We start from the raw sequence: 15,922 nt of genomic DNA on the forward strand, positions 1-15,922 counted from the left end.
ATGAAATGTACAGTAGTTCACATAAAGTTGACTGTAGTGCAACTGCATTACATTAGTCAAAGGAAATATCAGAAGTCCCAGGTTCAGCCCTTTAGTTGGAAGTTTCATAGAATATCAAGATTATTTTGATGAAAAATTGTTCGTTTAATTTCCTTGGAATTTACAATAATGACTAATAGAATTTTTTCAAATGTTACCTTGATTGCAACATAGTCAGCAGGAATGATGGGATGCTCCAGTGTTGGAAGAGGTTTCTCATCAATGTTCTCTCCAATCATTACCTTTGTGGCCACATCAATGAAGTCTACCCCGAGTGTCTTGGAAACAAAGGGGAATGATCGAGAAGCTCTCAGGTTACACTCAATCACCTGGAGAGAAGATTCAAAAGAGAAAGAATGGTGAGAGCCAATGACAACAATATTAATATTCTCCCTGCCACTTGGGGTCCAGCTGTTATTGACTGGGGATTAGCTCTTGTTTTGTCGGCCTCTCCCTTTTTTCCCCACTGTTCTCCCACTTTTGCTACCTGGTTTTCGTCAGTCAGTATCTTTGAACTCTGGCTGTCTTCCATCCCCTTTCCATAATTCATCCCCATATACTACTGACAGGTTGATGTCAATGCAGAGTTCAGGTAATGCCACATCCCTACCAGAAGCCTTCACTGGATTTCCACTGGCCATCAGATCAGTCAAGTCCTTGACGGCCTTCTACCCTCTTGTCTCAACATGCCTCTCTGTGTCCTTGTATTACCTTGGGCCACTTTCTTGGCCCCAGTCTTATTTTCCATGTTACCTTCCACTATTTCCTGAGAAAAATGATCTTGCTAAACCAAAGTAGTCAGTATCTCCTAAAATGTGCCAAGTTTTCTCATAGATGTTCCATGTGTAATGTACTCTCTACCTTCCTTCCAGCCAATCTTTCAGATCCAGTTCAATACAAGATCTTCATTGGAATCTTTTATGATTTATCCCAATCTAGATAAGCAGACATATGACACACAAATGCATGCTCATGTACATATGTACGTGCATGTGTGCAGAAACACACACACACACACACACACACACACATTCTCACACTAGCATGGTCACTCTATGCTATGACTCCAATATCATTTTATTTGTGCATTCCTTCTAGCAGCTATTATACTCTAGCTTGTGCGATGCTTATCTACAAATTCCTTTCCAGTCCTCACCAAACTGAAGATCTCTAGGAGCAGTGACTGCTTTATAAATCTTTGTATTCACCATATTACTTTGCATAGCAGATGCCGAATCCATATTGGTTACTGATGGGTTAAATTACACAGACTAAATTAATTAAGACTAAGCTAGCTGACTTAACACTTCTCTATTTTTTTGGTAAATAGTATACAAAATATAGCTTCCTGCTCTCGGAAAAGAATAAAGCAACACTACAGTGCATGCAATTTATAACTGCTATACATGTTCAGATTACTTTATGATAGTCACGGTATCCATCTGTACTATACTGGAGATGGCAGACTGTGATCTCCTTTCCAGCAGATCGGAGTCTTTTACAAAGTTGTGACTATCAGTACCGCCGAGCCCGTGCCTTCAAACAAGGCAGGCATTCTCCGCTGTGCAAAATCCCATACTCAGATACGAAGAGCTGCAGAGTCTCAGCCGCTCTGTATCTGTGCTCACAGAGATTACCAGAGGGACACAAATCAACATGACCTAACACAGCAGTGGTGTCCTCTCAAACACCTTGTCATTTCTTACCAAGACATCATTTCCTTTGACAAGAAATTGGACGTTGAATGGGCCAGAGATGGCAAAAGCCTTTGCGATCTTTCGGGTAGCATCCTTCACCTAGATCAAAAGGACAATGATATAATGCTATAAAAAACATACCTTAGTTAAAGAACAAACAAACAAAAAAGTTACAGAACCTTACATTTAGATTTCTGTAATTTCTCTTTACAGAGAGTTACATTTCTAATAACGACAACAACAACAACAATAATAAAAGCCATGGTTAGGCTTCTGTTAACAAAATGATAAATACTAAATATTTATAACAGGATTGCAGGGAAAAGAACAAATAATTTTATAGGATTATCTCTGCCAGATGCCCCTATCTACCTACGATTATATATCCTGGTTTTACTTTGAGAGAGAGAGTCCTTTCAGTTTAGTTCCTTCAGGACCAGAAACTGAAGACCAAACTCTTTATCAATCTAATGACCCACCTGCTGAGAGGTGCAGGCCCCCAAAATTACATGGTAGTGGAAAGAGACCAGGGAGATTACTTTTATGTGCTTTTCTGCTGCCCTGGACTCTACATGAATACATATTATGGTCAGAAAGAAATGGTGTTTCCTTGCAGGGAGGCTCCACATGTCACATATAGGAATTTTGTGTCCTATAACCAGAGGCAGAAGGGGGCACTGACTGCAAGAGCTCCTCATTCATTAGACTTACAAGAGTGGTTCAGCAACTAAATTGGTTATCAAACGAAGTAGAGCCTGTGGCACATTGAGCTCTGAGAGATCTGGAAAAACCTGAGCTCTTGAAGCCATTTATCTTGATATGAGAAACTGAAGCACATTTGAAATCTGGGATGTTGTTCTTTCATGCTACAGACATTACAAAGCATCTTGCTACCGTCACATTCTAGAAGAAGGTCAAACTATCAGAATTCAACTAAGTGTATAGATAGACAGATAGACCTTCCTTGAACCTGATGGCAGGATTATTGAAAAGGCTCACTAAAAAAGCCAAGCCTGACCGAATATAGTTGAAGACTAAAGGAACAGCCACAGGCGTTAGTTAAGATAAGAGTTGCTAGTATACCTAGCAGTACATACTGCCTACTGAGGCCTAGTCGTTATTCAGGGGAAGGTCTTTAGAACATTGGTTCTAAAAGAGGAGTAGAAAGAGACACATCAGAAACTTCTGGTTTGAAGTAAAGTTACGGGTGGATAGCAAAAGCATCAGTTCCAGAAGATTCCCGTGTGACTGCTGCAAACCTGCTTCTAACTGAGAAGCATTGCTTTATATGATGAGCACCTGCAAGTAGCTCTCAAATATTAGCATCACGAGCAGCACTGTTCTCCCAATGTGGTCCCCAGGCCAGGAGCAGCAGCATCACTTGGGAACTTGTTAAAAATGCAAATTCTGGTGCCCCACCCAGAACAGAATCAGAAACTGGGGCTGGAGTCTCGGGATCTGTACTTGAACAGATTCCCCAGGTGGTTTTCATACACCCTGAAATTAGAGACCCACTGCACTAGCATACATCCAAACAGGCTCTAAAGGGCAGTGAAGGAACGTGTTACCTTTAAAATATCCAGCAGACTCAGAGCAAGGAAGTTTCCCTCATAATTAAATTTTACCTGAGGCATGTCCTACATTGCTACTAGTTTTAAAAAAACAAAACCATGTTTTTATCTTTGCTTTTTTTCTCTTCCACTTTTATTTATAAAGAATGACCTTTTCAATGGCTCCTTGGCTGATGGTTTGTGTGGGCAGCATCAGAGTCGCATCTCCTGAGTGGACACCTGCATCTTCCACATGTTCAGAGATGGCATGAGAGATCACCTGGCCAAAAGAGGATTTTAGAAAGAGTCATCAGGCACCTACTTCAATGAAACGGTTGCCTTGCCCACCCCTTTGAATCTGACAGATGCCTTGAGCATTGACCGGTTCCTTTGCTAAGCCCCTGATGAGAGGAGAAGAAATAGCTGCACACATAGACTTGTCAAGGTTCCCTGTGCAGTGACAGATTGCTTCTAGGGGAACCTGAGAGCAGCTGAGAGCTTACCTCCCTCTTCCATTGATTGGGGTGGGTATAAATAATAGGAAAAGAGGACAACTAAACCCAACTCATATTGACATTTAAGAACACATAGAAAAGTAAAGCATGGGGAAGGCACTGGAGATAATCTTTACCGTTTCCTTCCAGGTTAAGTTTTAGACACTGAAAAAGAAAAGATGGGAAAGGCGAGTATCTAGCTAGGTAAGTGTCATAACTTAGGTGGACCCGAAAGAAGACTTCAGATCTAAAGATCAAGAAACCTTTAAATTGAAACTGGAGAGAGGAGGGAAACAAAAGGAAAATATCCTTATCCTGTTATATGGGTAAGGAAACTAAGGTAATACAAGAAAAATAACTCAAGTACATGCGACTACTATGTGGCATGTACTTGTCACATAGTGTACTTGTACTATGTGAGTCAGGATTTTGAACTCTTATCTGTCATATTCCAAAGTGTATGGTTTCTCTCGGTCACTATATCCTGAATGTTAATAACAAGTATGTCTTGGGAAATAAAAAAGCTTAGGGTGGGGGAGAATAATTGGGTGACTGTAAAAGACTTAAATTATGGAAACAATTTGCTTATCAGATTCATAGATGACTTAAAGCAGAGTGACATTTGAGACTCAGTCTTCCTGCTGTGACCTGGGCAAAATACTTTATCTGCTCAGTCTTGTTCTCTGATAAGATGTGAATAACAATGGTATCTGTCTCATAGAATGTTTGTAAGGAGAAAAGAGAACAAGTATACAGTGTTTGGCATGATATTTAGTGTATAGTAAGCACTTAAATTTTTTTTATATTGTCTAGAATGGGGAGGTAATAATCCCATTGAGCTCTGAAAATATCAGAATATATCCAAAGTACTGTGTCCATTTATGAGTGTGACTAGTCAGAAATTATGTGAATAACCTGGAATATTTCCAAAAGAAGGAGCCCAGGATGATAAGCAGTAGTTGATGTCTGAGAAAGGCTCAGGGCAAGAGCTTATTTTACAACTTGGAGCCAAATCAGACTAATTTTACTTTACCAGCACAAAATTTGAAAAAAATATGAATATTTCTAGACCAGTTTTTCATTCTCCACTTCTACATTGGTATGATTACATTTCTCTTATTTTATACCGCAGTCTCCAATAGTTAAAATGTTGAAAAAGCAGAAACACTAAACTTATGCCCTGCAACTCCGGAAGTTAGGAAGTCAGGGAGGAAAATTCTAGGGAAGAAGACCTTAGTTCAAAAGAAGGAATATGTGAGATGTCCGAAAAGAAACCATCCAAAATAAAATATATATAATCTTATTAATTTTTGTGCTCTGTATCACCAAAAGAGTTAAACCGAAAACAAATGACCACCTTCCATGGATGCTGTGAAAAAATTTTTCATCATTGGAGGGCAGGGGGTTGAAATACATGATTTCTAAGGGTGCTTCAACTCAAGATTACATGATTCTGTGGAGTGTTTTTTTTTAAAAAAAAAAAACCTCACTTTGAACTATGAATTTGGAAGACAAAAAAAAACAGGAAAAAAATTAACATCCTCAGTGGTTTGAAATATCTGCAAAGTAAAAGATAAAAGTCAACCTTTTATATTTCCTTAAAGGAAATAAATAGACATGGACTTCCTAAAACATAACTTCCTATATTTCAAAAAAAGATCATAAATGCCTGATTACACATCTAGGAAACTAAAGGAAAACATTCTTCACATTTTCGTTTTTCCCTGAAGTTGAATGCATTCATTGCATTAGGAATCAAGATGTGATATAAGCCGATTTTATGTTATTATCATTATCTACCCTACTCTGTTTGGTTTGGCCTTCATTAACCCAATAAAAAGGGGGTAGTTGAGAAATCAAGGGAGAAGAAAAACTAGGGATTCAATTAGGAACTTCAGAAAGAAAAGCTTTGGATGTTTTTATAATATCCACTGAAACATAAAAGGAAACTCATAGACAAAAGAAAACGAGAGAGAAAATGTATTCACAAAGAATGATGAGTACAGGATGATAATTAATTTTGAATATCATCAAAGAGAAATTCTAACAGTGAGATTCCAACATAAAACACAGGAAATATGGTACCCATGACACATAACTGAAATGTCAGTGAATTTGAAAATTTTTTTGACTGAGCAGCTTATCCATTATTATTAGAGACCTGTTTTGTAGAAATCATGAGCTCTAATCTGTTGTATTTCAAAACTGCCGAGAAAAAAAAAATTGATGGGAAGACAGAGATGGGAGAGATGGGAATAAAGCACTTACTCTTCCTTCTTTGCCGACAGCATCCATTTCTACTTCCCTGGCTCCCTCAATAAATTTCGTCAGTACCACTGGGTGTTCCTGTCACCAAGGAAAACAGAAGGACAGAACCTTTAGCTGAAATTATGTGTGCAGTGTCAAGTAAATAGTGTACCTGAAGTAAATACCAGGGCAATACTTGCAAAAAAGCTTAAATGCTAAACACACTACACAAACTCATTAGCCAATTTGTTTTATAAAAACAAGGTCATTCTCTGCTTATAGTGAGGCAGAAGGTGTTTCTCTCATTTTAAATACTCAGTGAATTGAACATGAGTTCTAAAATTCAAATATAGACCACTAGGTGAGGGAAAAGAGGGCGCTAAATGAGAGGAAAGAATGGGGGTTCCTTTTCTGTTTCCAGAGTTATGGATAACTTATGGAATAAAATATCTCTCTATCTTATTTATAATTATATATTATTATCGATTCAGGTTCTTTCTCTTTTCTTACACTTTTCCACGCACTACAATTTCCTAAATCAGTTCTCTATATGAGAATTGTGAAAGAAATCAGAATAGCATTTTGTATCAGTTTTATTAAGCCAAAGATGGAATCCTTTACCTGAAATTGATATGCCTTAAACCACCTCTAAAGTATGACATTTGCAACTGCAACATCAAACATTTTTTTCTTTATTTATTTGAAAATGTCCTTCCTTTCTCAGCTGTTTCAGACCCTTTAACATTCTTGAAGTTCTTTCCACACTCAGTTCCTTCATGATTGTGTTGTGATGCCCTCCGCAACCTGACCACTGCTTGCTTTTTCCAGACTAAAGGAAGAGGTTGAATGAAGAGCTCCAGGGTAGAGGCAAGTCTGCACTATATCCTAGGCACAAACAACCTGTACAACTTGCTGTTTTTTTTAAAAAAACAAGAAGACCCTGCTGTTTCTTGTCTCCATGCCGCTCTTCCCCAAATGCACTCCACCTTCACTCCTCAGCCTCTTTGAATATCTTTCAAATTTCAAACCATCCTCTAGGACCTAGCTCAAATGCTACCTCCTCCCTTACGCCTTCTCTGAACATCTCTTTCTCCTCTGACCACCTATCCCTTTTCGCCATTGTCATGGAATTCATCATCTAATGCATATGTGTTAAATTTAATATACCTTATCTCCTTTGAGAGAACACTTTAAATAGAATTGAATTTTGTGGAAAACCAACGTTTTATGTCACAAATAAGCTTCTCTCTTCTTAAAATTTAGTACCATGTTTTCCCGACAATGAGACCTAGCAGGACCATTAGCTCTAATGCATCTTTTGGAGCAAAAATTAATATAAGACCTGGTATTATATTACATTATATTATATTACATTACATTACATTACATTACATTACATTATATTATATTATATTATATTATACTATATTAAAGACCCGGTCTTATATCAAAATAAGACTGGGTCTTATACTAATTTTTGCTCCAAAAGACACATTAGAGCTAATGGTTCGGCTAGGTCTTATTCTGGGGTAAACACGGTATTAAATGAAGTAAATTTCCACACTTCTTTTTCTTCAAATACCTACTGGGCATGCAACTGTGTATTAGCCAAAAAACAAACAAACAAACAAACAAACAAAAACACAAAGTCCTCTCCATCTCTAGTCCCTCTTTTAAAATTATTGGATGTTTACTGCAGCAGTCCTGGTCAAGTTGAATGGAGACCTACATGGTTGCTGTTTCTTTCTTTTCTATATTATGGTGATAACACTATTACTTCAAAAGAAGATAAAGTTTACCAGCTGTCTCAGTTACCCTAGCCAAGCCTGAGACAGGGATTCCTGTTCAAGTGATTTCTTGAGGGAGTTGGAAAAGCAGGATGGGGCAGCAGGACAAAGCTAGTAAGCCTGTGGTCTCAGTGGGAGCTGGGTTCAGCCTTACATACCCCCTCTACCCCCCCCCCCCCCGCCCAAGGAGCATGAACTGCAGCACAGAGTAAGTCCCAAGGCAAAGGTTGGTCACTCTCTAGGGTTTTGAGGGTGGTCGTGAGGTGAAGGATCTTGCCTCCCATGGAAGAGTTTCCCATTTGACTGAGAATAGTTACCCAGAGAAGTGCTGCTGGGAGGTTATTATCAGCCAACACAGAAGTTGGGGGATGGATGCTCCCAGAAATAAAGGAATCTGAGTGGGACGACAAAGTATCTACCCTCCAGAACAACTGAAGAAATTTATGAAATAGTCTTTACTACGTTGAGAAAGAGAACATCTCAATAAATTTCCATTTTCCAACAGCATTATACATTTTTGGCTTTCTTAAAACACTTTTTTCCTTTGGTCTCCATGGACTAGCTTCTTATGTTTCTTTCTCAGGCTCTTTCTCAGGTTCTTCTCTTAAATGCTGGTATTGCTCTTTTCTATGCCTTAAGCGTTCCTTTTCCTCTATATTCTCTCCTTAGCGATTGCTTCCATTCTCAAAGCCTCAATGAAAATGATGCGCTATTTATTTTCCAAGTCTATATTTACATCTCTGTCTTTGGCCATGATCTTGATCCACAATTTCAAATCTATATAACCCTCTGTTTCAAAATATGTCCTTTCGGACACCTCATGGGCACCTCATATTTAAAAGGTCAAAAATTAAATACATAACTTCCCCTTCTAAAATTTCTTTCTCTGGTAATCCCTGTCTCAATAAGTGATACCACCACCCATTCAGTTGTCCAAGGCAGAAACTCAGGAGTCATCCTTCGTCCTCTCTCTCACCCTCCACCTCCATCCAGTCACTAACTGCCTTCAATGCACAGCCTCAATATTTCTACGAGTTTGGTGCAAAGGTAATTGCAGTATAAAAGGTTAAGAATAATTGCAAAAACCGCAATTACTTTTGCACCAACCTAATAGAATGCGTGTCCTTCTCTCCATCTTTACTATCATTACTCTGATCCAAGGCACTGTTATCTCAACCCTGAGCTACAGCAACAGCCCCCTGACCTCTTTCCATGAAGTCAGTCTTGGCCCAGAATTCACTCTCTGTAATACAACCGAGCGATCTTTTTAAAATAGAAAATATGACTAAAATCCAAACTTATTATACTGACTGACAAGCTTGTTTTTATCTACTTCGGATCTATGTACTTCTTCTCCATGATTATAATCAACACTTCCCACCTGTTTGGTATCCTACCCATTCATAGAGTGAATGCTTGATCAGTTTCTAGAAACTCCACGCTTTTTCTCAGCTTCAGACCTTTGTACCTGCTGTTCTTTCTTCCTACATACTTCCATTATGTAAACCTTTTCAACTATGAATCAACCATCTTAAATCTATTCAGAAGTCCCTTCTTCAGAGACTGGACTCTAATACTTTCATCTTCTGCCTCAACATCACATATTTTCTGCAATGCTCATATTGTTTAATTGTAATGATCTGATGTCTGATGTCCCTAGCAAAGAGAGTTCTCTGTGAGAGCAGAGATTTCATCTATCTTTTCATGAGTGTAACCTGTGATACTGAGAACAAGGCAGGTTCTAATATGAATGAATACATAGATAGATGAATGACAAATGTCCTCTAGATTCCCAGCTTCTGCTGAACTTTGATGGGGAGACTTGAACCAGAAAGTACTCAATCAGACATCTCTATTATAGAACTTTGGTCCTATGAGGGCTCTATTCAGATGCTAGCTGAAAAAAAAAAAACACAAAAAAAACAAAAAACAAAAAATATTCTTAAAAATAATCTACCAGGTAGAGGCTCTATGAGATCCATTGTTCCCAGCCAAAAAGAGAGGATTCCTGCTGCATCACCCACATAAGACCAGCTACGTCCAGCAGCCAGGTTCTCAAGATGGGAGAGAGACAGGACTGCTGGAAGGGAATGAGATAGAGAAGAGGGCAGCCAGTGTCTCACTCCAGAGCACATTAATGAAAACTGGCCCATTGGAGAGATTCCCTCCTTAATTATCAGTTATGCAAAAGTGAATTCTAAATCTACTTGGCTTTCTTTATTTTACCCTCTTTGTCTCTTCTCACTCTTTATCATTATCCACTCTCTTCACTGCCCAAATATCCTTGGGAAGCAACTATCACACAGAAGGGAGGTCCTGGTTCACTTGTGCAGGAACAATGCATGTTCTTTACTCCTCTTTGAATGCCTCTGATTTCACTCTTCAGTTCCCTCCAAATTCTACTTGCCTAACATCAAACTCTTTTCTCAGTTGTGCTTTCTCTCTCTCTCCCTCTCTCTCTACATATATAAATATATATATATATATATATATATATATATATATATATATATGTATATTTTTAACCACAACTAGCTTGTGAAAGCTTTTAAAAGGGAAACATTACTTTCATCCTCGACAGTACAAGATCTGCAGATCAATAACCCACTGGGTAAATCTTAAATAGATCACATTGAGGTAACGCCAAAGGAGAAAGTAAAATCTGGGGCAGTGGAGGAAGGTGGTTAAATTGCCACAAAATTATAAACATTTATTATTAACTGACAAATGGAATGTACCAAAATGGGAAGAAAAAAAAAATCAATAGGTGAGCAAGGGAATTTACGATAAAATTGCAGGGTTGACTAAGGCCAAGTCTCTCCAGGTGTGAGAATAAAAATCAGGGAAACCTTCACTGGTTCATGATGAGCATGGGTGGACAGCCTTTGAGGCTGGAGATCCCAGGGATAAGTTAACCAGCATCTCACTCATGATCAGATAGGATGCTTATTCAACCTGGCTCCTGGAGTCTAAAGTCACATAAGTCTCTGTTGTGATCAGCTATGCACTGGTCCTCCTCTTCTGCACAATCCCTAAGGATCTAAATATAATTATGCAATTGGGTTTTCTCATTTCCACATGTGGGAGACTAGTGGGTAGAAGAAAAAAGGAAAACCATCCTAACAACATCCTGTGAAAAGAAAATCAACAATACGAAATAAAGTAGCAATTAACAAAAGAGGTAAATGTCACCAGTAGGAAATTGAACACTACCTGAGAGACTCTGGTGGCTTCCTCTAGGAATCTTTTCATCTCATCCTCGGAGAATACCACATTCATGGCAGACCCACTGGGAAAGGAGGGGGAAAAAAAACAGGTCAGTTTCTTTACCAGTTCAGAAGTAAAGCATCCTAGACTTGATGGCTTCTCAGAACAGTTTCAGGCAACCTCTAGGTTGGTCTAGGCTAAGTAAAAAGGTGCCTTTTTATTTATTTATTTATTTATTTATTTATTTATTTATTTATTTATTTATTTATTTATTTTAGGTTGAGACTTTACTCCATTTAATCAACGGGATAGTCAACCAAAGTAAAAACTCTCCCAAGTTGGGGATAAGGATGGGGGTGAGACCTGTGATAAAGCGTAAATAAAACCATGGTAGTTCTAAAGATGGTATGTCTCCAAGGTTTGTCCTTTCTGATTTATGTTTTAATGCCCTTCTGATTGCAGGTAATTCTTAAACCTTAACAGGAGTCATCACAGGACGTAGTTTCTCTACCTCTGTTTCTGCAGAGTTCAATACCAACGGCTGATCTTAATCCACAGGTTCCCAGTCAAAGCAGGTCATTCTACTACTTCAATCAGGTTACAAAACAATCCATTTTTTAAGTAACATTTGCGAATATAATGTGTAGTATCTGACTGAAATGTATTCAAGTCTGTCCTGTCTAAATACCTGAGAAGAAATGCTATGTGAAATCAATTTACTCTGAATTTTGATATTGTCAAAGTAGAATGGAAGGAGGTGAAAGAAGAAGGAACAAGAGGAAGGAAATAAACAAGAAAAAAACAAAAAAAATTACTTTCCACTTCCTTTAAAAAGTTTTTTTTTTTTTCCTTTTCTACTCTATTACAAAATTCTGCATAATATGAGCTTTCAACTTCTTCATCTATTTAAGATAGGAAGGCTAGGGCTATAATTTTGATAATTCATAGAACAGGAACCCAGAACAAAGATACAAAGATGAAAAAGGAAGCACAATAGTCAAAGCTACTGTCTGAGATCCTCCCTTCAATATCTGTGTATTGTTTAAATTAACTTACATTAATACCTCAAAGAAGTAGTATTATTAGACTATGGTTTATACAAAAGTCATCTACATGAAAAGGAAAGTTTTCCACCTCATTTGAAATTTTTCGTTATTTTAAAGAATCCCGTCTCAGATTCCATTTACACTTTCAAATTGTGCACAGCAAATTGTGTTTCTCTTATTATCCCCTGTTCACTGAAGTAGTTCCTTACATGTAGTAACATCTGAAGAGAGTTAGCGATAATTCACAACTTCTCCTTTGATGATAGAACTTGGTTTCAACGTTTAATATAAAAGATCCTCACTGTTCATGTCCTTCACCATTATAATTTACCTATTAAAAATGTGATCTCAAAAACTCAAAAATTCAAAACAGAGGCATCATCAGAAAGCGTTGACAATAGTCAAAGATAAGCTGTCATTTCTTGGTATTAAAAAACAGATATCCCAAGTCTATTTTGTTTTGGGTTTGCATTTTGTCATTTTTAATTGTCCTCTCCTCTACTGTAAAACTATCCTCCCTCAGTTTGGCCAGGAGATGCCCTGCGCCATGTTTCTAAGATATAGGACTACAGTGTCTTTCCATCGCCACTTACAGAAGGAAAAGCGTTAAACTGAAGGACTGTGCATAGGTCCTCAATCTGACTGTGTTTGTTTGGGGATCACTGATGGAGGTACAAATTACTACACGTCAAAGCCTAATGCTATTAGTATACAGCATACAGTTCTCAATTTTTCAATCATTGTTTTGGAAAACAGTATGTTACCTCAAAACATAGGAAGGTCTCAACAAGCAGGGGTAGCCCACTGACTTCGAAAATTCCAATGCTTCATTCTAATTAATAGAAACAATAACAACAAACAAGAATGAATGGTGTAAAATAGTCAATAAAAATGCAGAACTGTATCATTAGAACAAGTGGCAACCCAACTCCTTTTATTCCTTCTCTCAAAACACACCATTAACATGTAAATTGGATATCGAAATACATAAACTTCCCAGCTTCTCATTCTAAATATCAAATCTGATTCAAGCATAGTATGAACTTCTTTTCATTGTCTGAATCTTAATGAGAATACTCCTATCAATTTACAACCAACATTTAACCACAATCAGGAAAATACAGCAACTTTCAAGTAAATTCCCTGAGCACAGTACATTCTATCTGCCTTGCAGTTAACACCTGCAGTAGTTACCATTCAGGTTATGACTCTTCAAAAGAGAACATTAAAAACAGACACATGGTTCTCTCCTTACCAAAGTGTTCACTGCTTTCCAGGGTGCCTGAGCCACCTTCAGCTCATCCAAGACAGCGGAGAAGATGGAGCGATCCTCCGCCCTGTCGATCTGCAGAGGGCTGGTGCCCATGATCTTGACACCATTCTTGTACAGAGGGACTGCCAGGTTGTTTGGAATCTGGCCTCCTACTGAGATGATGCAGCCACTACATGCCTGGAAAAAAAACATTCACAATCTCAGCCCGTGGGATACCTTCATCATGAATGAACAACTGTGCTGTTACTGCCTCCATTTCCTCACTGAAAATGCTTAACCTGACTGTGATATTTTCATTTCTCCTGTCAGTGGATAGTATTAGGTTGTGCCGCAAAGAGATAAAGGGACTTAGTTCTGACTTTCCAGGCACTTACCTGCTAAAATCTACATAAGATCCCATACAACTACACATGATTACCATGTAAGAATTCCATACAACTACACATAAATATTACATTTGCATGTGTGACAATGAGAAAAAGAAAATCAAGTCAATACATATTTTCATCCTATGCTCTACCCTTAGGTCAATTAATTCTTGGACTACCCTTGTAATTTCCTAAATGGATACAGATCTGTCCTTCAACCAGACACCTTTCCTGTTCCCCTCCACCCCAGCACTTCACATTCAGATTAATCATCCCACAAGACTGTTACAACAAATTGCTCCTACACTCAGAGTTTTCCAAAGGTTCCTGTCTCCTAAAGGTAAAGTATAAACTCATCACCATCAAGGCAATTAAGACTTGCTAATCTTATCTATCACCACTTCCCTCAGCCCCAGGCAGAGGACGCTACTGTCCCCAGCTATGGGCATTCCCCCTGGCAAGCTTTCTTCATTTACCATTTCATCTTCCCCTGCCATTATTTCCTTTCTCCTTTTCTCCTCTCCTTTATCTAAACTCTAATCATCCCTGAAGTCCAGTCTAAATCCTACCTCACATTTTAACATCCTCTCTCCTTTTCTGTTACCTTGGCACCTGTCTTCAGGACCCAATTACTGATTTTAGTTTCTATTTCCTTACTATTTATTTTACAAGCATTCCCTGAACCTTTGACCTTAGTCTCCTATTAGCAGTAAAACTTCAAGATTAAAACACACAGACACACACACACACACACTCAAATTTTCTCGACTCTGGTGTTCTAATGCTAGGGTGAGCCAATGTGGAATGTTGGGAACTGGATTTGGAGTCAGAAATCCCTTCATCTTGGTTCCCTCTGTGAAACTCCCCCTGAGGTTCAGACTTCCAGTCCGTAAAATTAGGGTAATAATGCCTGCCTATTTCACAAGGTCACTATAAAGATTAAATAAGATAGTAAACATTAAAGGTCTTACAGAAATATATAAATAAGACAAATATTATATTTTCTACTATTAATAATAATAACAGGCCATTGATCTTGGTGTACTTTGTTTGCTTGATGACCTACTAATGAATGTTAGAATTGCTGAAGTAATAGATATGTGCCAAATGTATTTTATCATTATTTGAAATCATTCTGAAATACTCTTAAAAGAGATGAAGCTAATTTCTCTCTGATGAGAGAAATTATAGTACTGCCTAAGCAAACACCTGCAATTGCATGCTTAAATGCATTATAAACAGTATTGAAAATAATACTCCATAATTCTGCATATTTATAAAGTACTTAAGCTACTTTTATCATCATTTTTATATTCAATATACATATTTTTCAAAACACTTAAGAAGATTTATTCTCTTTACTATAATATTTGTATTTGCTTATTTTTAATTAGTGGTGCTAATATTTTAGAGGCTTAAAAACTAATTTCTCAATTAAATACATACAAAAAGTTTTATGTGAAAACTTCAAAATGATTTCTGAAATTAAAGGAGGGCTAGCAACCTAAGAGAAAAATTTGGAGTCAATTGGACTAAATAGGAGATTAAACTTGAATTAAAAGACTTTAATTAATAAATATACCAATATTTTTCAAAATAGCTCTGTGAAATTGATTTTCATTTTTCAAGAGATTAACAACCTTGAAAACAATAATAACATAAACTGCTACTATTTACTATGATGTTACTACATACCTTAGACTAATCTGTTTGACCTCTGAGGCAGTTATTACTCTCCCCGTTTTACAGCTAAAGCAACTGAGGCTTGGTGAAGGTGAAATGACTTGGCCATATTTCTTTCTAACAAATACAGAGCCAGTACTTGAACTCAATTCTACATATTGTAAAGGTATGCTTAACAAATATACCAAATATTTGAATCTTAAGCTATTTTTCTGGCCAGTTTCAGAGGTGGTTGATGTTAGAGAAGACGAGAAAAGCTATTTCTAAAACATTCTTTTTGAAAAGTGCTAGATAGAAAAACTTTCACTGTAAAACCCTACTCTCATCAGTGACCTCCAAAAATAAAGATCATCACTGGGAAAACAAATCACCCGCACCGGAATGGTTTAGAGAAACAGTGTGATGGTATAGTGCAAGTTCTGCTCATACAGCAAAAGGAATTCAGTAGAAGAGAACATGTTTGTAGGACAAAGTTAATATAGGAAAGTTTTGTAGAAGAATTCTATCTTCAAATGACCCCAACACCAAGCA

The 15,922-nt window shown here is 37.6% G+C and overlaps 1 protein-coding gene across 1 annotated transcript in view; it reads right to left on the reverse strand.

The window, feature by feature from the left end:
- The window catches only part of CPS1 (carbamoyl-phosphate synthase 1), a 118,127-nt gene that overhangs the window by 16,678 nt on the left and 85,527 nt on the right, over positions 1–15,922 (reverse strand). Inside the window, exons 26-32 of the mRNA XM_033111655.1 lie at positions 13,323–13,517; positions 12,832–12,899; positions 11,028–11,103; positions 6,049–6,126; positions 3,459–3,566; positions 1,746–1,835; positions 198–368 (exon numbers count right to left, since the gene is read on the reverse strand). Coding sequence (XP_032967546.1) covers positions 198–368; positions 1,746–1,835; positions 3,459–3,566; positions 6,049–6,126; positions 11,028–11,103; positions 12,832–12,899; positions 13,323–13,517 — 786 coding nt within the window. The remainder of the gene's footprint in view (positions 1–197; positions 369–1,745; positions 1,836–3,458; positions 3,567–6,048; positions 6,127–11,027; positions 11,104–12,831; positions 12,900–13,322; positions 13,518–15,922) is intronic.

Source organism: Rhinolophus ferrumequinum, chromosome 8, assembly GCF_004115265.2.
Source record: "Rhinolophus ferrumequinum isolate MPI-CBG mRhiFer1 chromosome 8, mRhiFer1_v1.p, whole genome shotgun sequence".
NCBI lineage: Eukaryota > Metazoa > Chordata > Mammalia > Chiroptera > Rhinolophidae > Rhinolophus > Rhinolophus ferrumequinum.